Source organism: Salvelinus sp. IW2-2015, unplaced genomic scaffold (genome assembly GCF_002910315.2).
Source record: "Salvelinus sp. IW2-2015 unplaced genomic scaffold, ASM291031v2 Un_scaffold845, whole genome shotgun sequence".
Lineage (NCBI taxonomy): Eukaryota > Metazoa > Chordata > Actinopteri > Salmoniformes > Salmonidae > Salvelinus > Salvelinus sp. IW2-2015.
Genome location: NW_019942627.1, coordinates 227,962 through 234,998, shown reverse-complemented (window position 1 = coordinate 234,998; position 7,037 = coordinate 227,962). Strand labels below are relative to the sequence as shown.

Below are 7,037 nucleotides of genomic sequence, written 5' to 3'. Positions count from 1 at the left end.
CCTCGTGTGTCGCTAAAAAACGAACCTACAAGCGCCTCGCGGACAAGTTATAATTTTTTGCTGACTTTCAGCAAGATTGTTTTAACATTTCGCTCTCTTAGTTTAACACATAAACGCACCCGACCAAAAAAAACAAAGAACTGACTTTTATAAGGTATCACCAGTTTGCACCTATCATCAGTAAGAACACAAACGAGGTGAATAGAACAATTGAGGCGAAAGCCAGAGAGGAGCAAAACAAACACGATTTAAATATAATATTTTATAAATAAATTCTAAAGATAAAAAAAAAAAAAAAAAACAACCACAATTCGTTAGAGAAACAACACTGCACGATTGTATCAAACTCATTTGTACATGAACAAACAACAAAGTGCGAAGCAAACGAAGAAAAAACACAAGACAGTCGCACCAAGCAGGGGCGAGACGAAAACGAAACAACTGATCACGCCAACACAAAGCTCACAAAGACGAAGAAGAAGAACCAAAAATGGGTGTCCTTTACGACAATTTTATAGGACACTGTCTTGTTCAGGACAGTCAGAGGAACTCACAACACTATCCCTCCCTACCCCCGTCTACATCTAGCAAGAAAACGAGTGAAATACTGAAGCGACCAGAATAAACACAACTAGCCTGAGGTGACCCCACACGTAAGACCGGCTCCAGACAAAAAGCAGAGGCGCGCATCCGCAGCCTCGAGACCTGCACCGGAGCCCGCCAGCGACAGACAGAGGCCAGCCCAGGAACCAGCGGAACGGCCAAACGAATACCGGGGAGAAGCATGGCTCCGCCCCCAGAGCCAACGCGCGAGCCGGCAAACAGCGCCCCTCAACACGGGACCACGGCAGGTGAGTGCAGTTTATGTGGAAAACCCGACCATCTTGGAAAACCAAACCAGTTTTTCTTATCTCTTTATCATCAGCAGTTCGTGCTACACCACAGCAGGACGCGTAGTGCCCACCAAAGCTTAATACCGCACCGTCCACCTCAGCCTCCGTGAGGGCTAAATACTAGTCGACCAGCAGCCCTACGACAGACAAGTCTCCAGATACCCCCACCTCCACTCCTTCCACCTAATTACCCAAGTAAACAACACACCAAGCCAGACACACACACACCATCACACAAGCCGGTTAATACCCCCCGACTCCCTTCCCTCGCTAATACTGAGTACCAGCAAGCACGACTAGTATACCCCCACTCGCCTCTACCACCTAATTACAGTACTACACCACACCAACACTAGCACCATCTACCGTACTACATATCCCCGACATCACCCTCACCTACAACACACCCAGCTGGACTTACGGAGTACAGGCAGCCTAGTTAAATACCCAAACCTGCCCTCTCTACATACAGTCCATACCCACGCAGCCTAGTTAATTTACGCCCACTCCTCTCAACTACAGTTCACAGCACCCACAGTTAATACCGGGCACCATCCAGATACAGCACACAGCAGGCTAATCCCCACTCTCTCAATACAGTACAGCAGGCTACACACGACACGTTAAATCACACCGACACAACACACACCACACACTCCACACCCACCCTACACACCACACACTACAATCCGTGGCAATACCACGCGAGGCTAACATCAGCCAGAGGAACAGTTAGTTCGAATACCAGCTACCATGCAAACTTCCGCTGCATACGGAAAAACACCCAGAACCAAGCTGACAGCAAGCCTAGTCATAATAACCTCGCCGACCAAACTCACCTCACTCAACATACATAAACAAAAGAGCTCCAACCAGCAATAGCCTAAGAAACGGGCCCGGCCCTCCACGTTAAGTCAACCCCCACCCCCTCTCACCCGCCCCATAACCGAAATGCAACGCAGTAATACCCGCTGAATCGATCAACCTCCAGTTAAAGTACACCCCCTCCTCACCTCTATCTTGCGGCCGGGCCGCCACATAGCGACCCACCAGTTAACCTAGCAGCGCTAGTGTAAATACCGCCACTCGCGCTACCATCTGACGTGGATGAGTTACGACCCAAACACAGTACCGATACAGCACTACAACACCTTTCAAATTATACCCCCACTCACACCCGGTACCATCTACACAAACCCAGCCCACACCCTCCAGCCACTAGACAACCAGAAGCGCAAAGCTACATAGTTACAACCACAGCAGATCCGCCTCCGTCAGTAAGGGCAATACAGTACACGAGACAGGTATGGGTTACCATAACGCCCCACTCCCTACCTCCTCAAAGTTTAGCGCCGCGAGTGACCAGCACCATAAGTTGAAACTACCCCACACACACCACTCGTGACTAAAAGATGACGAGCCGGAGCAGCAGCCCTAAGTTGAAAGTACCCCACTGCGAACTCGTCTACATCGTAGTACAGGGGAAAAAAGAAACGACACCGTCACGGCCGACCAGCAGACACATAGAAGTTTGAACACTCACCCCAGCTCCCTCCGTCACATGAAAGAAAATACCAGTCTCCCCTACCAGCAGGCTAGTAATACCCCGCGCCCGCTCTAATACGAGTACCAGCAGCTTAGTTTTAATACCCCACACTCCCTCTCTAATACAGTACCAGCAGCCTAGTTAATACCCCACTCCCTCTCTAATACAGTACCAGCAGCATAGTTAATACCCCACTCCCTCTCCCCCGGGCTCCACTGGCTCCCCCGGGTCGTTCTCAAATTGGATTTTTTTAAATTCCTTGCGTCCTCTTTCCTCTGACTTTTGAGATAGAGGTAAGGACAGAGGAGGGAAGATGAATTGAGAGCCTCTGTCTGTAAGGATGCCCACCTGCTCCAGCGTAGCAGCGAAGCCCTGTCTGTCGGCCACGTAGGGAAGGCCATGGACCAACCCCACCTTCTCTGTCATCTGGTTGGCCATATCGGTCAGAGTGTCCGGTTTCACTGGGGAGGAACAGGAACAAATCAACGTATATAGAAAGCCCATTGTTCATTTTATTTTATTAAAAAATCAGCAGTTTACAGATCAGGCAATGGGATCTAATGTATCATTTTCATAGTATTTTTCATCCAACTAAAGTACTTGAATATAGGTGAATAAAATACATTTTATGTTTTGTATGTAAAGCAATCAAAAGTCTGGTTTATCTAGGTTCAGTTTATTTGTTCCAGGGTTCTAATACATAGAGGTTCTCCATTATCTAACGGGTGATGAGAATGAAAACAGGCCCGCTCACTGATTTGTAATCCTGCAGCTGATTCATTCTGTTACGATTCCAAATCAGAGTAAGGAAACGTCCCAAAATGGCACCATAATCCCTACGTAGTGCACTACTCTTGACCAGGGCAGTGCACAACGTAGGGAATAAGGTGCCATTTGGGATACAGCCAGAGTAAAAGTTTCCTTACCTCGTATTCCGCTGTCGCAGATCCACACCAGGTCATACTTGGCCCCTTCATAACCCGGCATCAGGTTATTAATCTTGGGGTTGATGCCGACTTTCTTTCCTCCTGTAACAGGACATCTGTTCAGTGACCTGACCAGTAAGCACTGTGACTATCACCAGACTGTGTGGTGAAACAGTTATATGTGACGCGCCCTGACCAGTAAGCACTGTGACTATCACCAGACTGTGTGGTGAAACAGTTATATGTGACGCGCCCTGACCAGTAAGCACTGTGACTATCACCAGACTGTGTCGTGAAACAGTTATATGAAACCGAGACATTCTCTTAAACAATCATTTACAGACGGGTTCACTTCCCCCTTTAACCCTTTTATGCAGCAGGGACTCCATTTTTCCACATTCTGCACCCCCCAAAACAAAATGTAAACGTATTTATTTTATTTTTGGGCGACTTCAGAGGAAGTTGCTATAAACTTCATCAGGAGGAAGGACATCTGACATTTGTATCACTTCTTCATTTTTGGGGGTGATGAAAGTGGACATTTTTGGCAGATTTGAAACCTACAAATGCCTTCAGTCAGAACCTATGATCTGTACATGACCCAGACAACATCTAGTCATTATACTGTCAGACCCCACAGTCATTATATTATATGACAGACCCTATGATCTGTGATCTGTACATGACACAGACAACATCTTTACTTTTTATATATCGTTTGCTGTAAAATAAGGACTGTCTAGATTCTGAAATACAAAGTTTCACATGAATTTATTAAAAATATTCTCTCAAAAGTACCCTTTTTTGATAATAAAATGTTTTCTTAATTTTTTAGACAATATTGTTTGGAACAATATAATGTTCAAACGGGTCACATTTCCAGAGTGTCTCTCTGCTACTGTTAATGATATAACCATGACCATTTTATACATAGACAAATGACATTATAGGTCATTAACGAATCACAGCCCTCCTCCAGTTCCTTTTGAATCCATTTTCCCATTCACTGTGTTGGTGGTGCTCATAAAATTGATTATAACGTCAAAATCAGTAGCGAGCCCACTCTGGAAATGCGATGTGCTTGTAGAGCATATTGTTCCAAACAATGTCAAAAATAAATAGGATAAATAAAATGGAGTACTTTTGAGATATTAATAATAATATTTGTATTAATGAGAACTGCATATTTTACAGAACAGTATATAAGGAGTATAATGACAGCTATATGTGAACACTCCTTCAAATGAGTGGATGTAGCCATTTCAGCCACACCTGTTGCTAACAGGTACCAAATCGAACACACAGCCATGCAATCTCCATAGACAAACATTGGCAGTAGAATGGCCCTGACTGAAGAGCTCAGTAACTTTCAACGTGGCACAGTCATAGGATGCCACCTTTCCAAACAAGTCAAGTTTGTCAAATTCCTGCTTTGCTAGAGCTGCCCCCCGGTCAACTGTAAGTGCTGTTATTGTGAAGTGGAAACATCTAGGAGCAACAACGGCTCAGCCGGGAATGCCAGGAGAAAACTACCTGCCCAAATTCATAGTCCCAACTGTAAAGTTTGGTGGAGGAATAATGGTCTGGGGCTGTTTTTCATGATTCGGACTAGGCCCCTTAGTTCCAGTGAAGGTAAATCTTAACGCCACAGCATACAATGACATTCTAAACAATTCTGTGCTTCCAACTTTGTGGCAACAGTTGGGGGAAGGCTCTTTCCTGTTTCAGCATGACAACGCCCCCGTGCACAAAGCGAGGTCCATAAAGAAATGGTTTGTCTAGATCGGTGTGGAAGAACTTGGCTGATCTGCACAGAACCCTGACCTCAACCCCAATGAACACCTTTGGGTTGAATTGGACCGCCGACTCAGGCCTAATCACCCAACATCAGTGTCCAAACTCACTAATGCTCTTGTGGCTGAATGGAAGCAATTCCCCGCAGCAATGTTCCAACATATAGTGGGAAGCCTTCCCAGAAGAGTGAAGGCTGTTATAGCAGCAAAGGGGCGACTAACTCCATATTATGATTTTGGAATGAGATGTTTGACGAACAGTGTGTCGACATTCTTTCGGTCACCCATTATTAACATATTTATGAGACAGATCTTAGAATAGCAGGACATGAGATATGAATATTAATTAACAGTTGTTCAAAGAATTCATCAACCAGGCTCTTACCTATAAATAGCCGAGCATCAACGTTGGGATATTTTCCTAGAAGCTTTTTACACACATCAATGGCTGGGTCGTCATGGTCCTGGACACAGAGTAGGATCTCAAACTGGGCAGAGAGAGAGACAGACAAAATGTTAGTCCAATACTGTAGAGAGAAACATTAGTCCAATACTGTGAGAAAGAAACAACCTACGTCCAATACTGTCGAGAGAACATTAGTCCTAATACTGAGAAGAAGGAAACATTTATCCATACGTACGAGAGAAACATTTAAGGTCCAAAACTTGGTAGAGGAAACAATTAGTCCAAACTTGTAGAGAGAAGTTCAAGCCAATGGCATTATTTCCAATTACGTTGATTAACTGGTGTGTCCCTGATGACACCGACCGGAGACTCCGAAGGTTCCTACCAACCCCTAGGCACCACGCTCCGGCTCCACTCCTCTTTTTCTCTCTTCCTTTACCAATCCTTCTTTACCAGACAAATCACAGGAACACAATGTCAATCAGGCCCAGACCCACTCCGAAATGTTTTAGTCGAGTGAGCCAAAAAAAACCCATGATGGCCTAGGAGCCTTTGGCTCTGCCTCGGCTGGACCCTCAAGTGAACAAGGCCAAGAAGGAGTGTTTGGCTGGGTTGTGTCGCTGTGTAGGCATCGCTAAGCAGCCCAGTTTGTTTAATCACAAGCTTGCGAATCCCCTCCACAGGAAACTTACATCAAAAACCCTAGCCAGCCAAACAGCATGCTGGTGAGGTTGTTTTTAAACTGCCACCTGTTGTAGTCCTTTACAATATCGATAAATCATCAGGGTAACAACTGCATAACGAAGCAGTATACCCCTGTAATAACTTTTCCTTCCCACCAACATTTTTGCCGCATTGTTGTAAACATGATATCCCCAACCAACTGGCCCCCTCTGCCCCCCAACTGTGTCCCCTCTGACCCCTCCAAACTGTGTTCCCTCTGACCCTCCAACTGTGTTCCCCTCGACCCACTTCCAACTGTTTCCCCTCTGACCCCTCCAACTGTGTTCCCCTCTGACCCCTCCAAGGCGATGTGGTGTGGGGTTCCCTCTAACCCCTCCAACTGTGTTCCACTCTGACCCCTCCAACTGTTTTCCACTCTGACCCCTCCAACTGGTCTCCATTGAACCCCCCAACTGTGTTCCCCTTACCCTCTCAACTGTGTCCCTCTGACCCCTCAAACTTGTGTTCGCCTCTGAAAAAAAAAAACCCCTTTCCCCAACTGTGTTCCCCTTCGACCCATCCCAACGTGTTCCACTCTGACCCCTCCAACTGCGCCAATTCAGAGGCTTATTCTGATAATGCTACTCACTACTTTTGACCAGTGCCCTCAATGCATCGGAAACTTTCAGACCCCTTGACACAATTTTGTTACGTACAACCTATTCTTAAAAATGCGATTAAATAGCCCCCCCCCCCCCAATCTACACACAATACCCTATAATGACCAACGCAAAAAACTGTTTGTTTTTA

General features: G+C 45.9%; 1 protein-coding gene across 1 annotated transcript in view; it reads right to left on the bottom strand.

Moving 5' to 3' along the window:
• Positions 1–7,037, bottom strand: part of LOC112069012 (ceramide glucosyltransferase) — a 48,366-nt gene that overhangs the window by 7,992 nt on the left and 33,337 nt on the right. Inside the window, 3 exon segments of the mRNA XM_024136266.2 lie at positions 2,788–2,900; positions 3,366–3,467; positions 5,544–5,651. Of these exon segments, the coding sequence (XP_023992034.1) occupies positions 2,788–2,900; positions 3,366–3,467; positions 5,544–5,651 (323 nt within the window).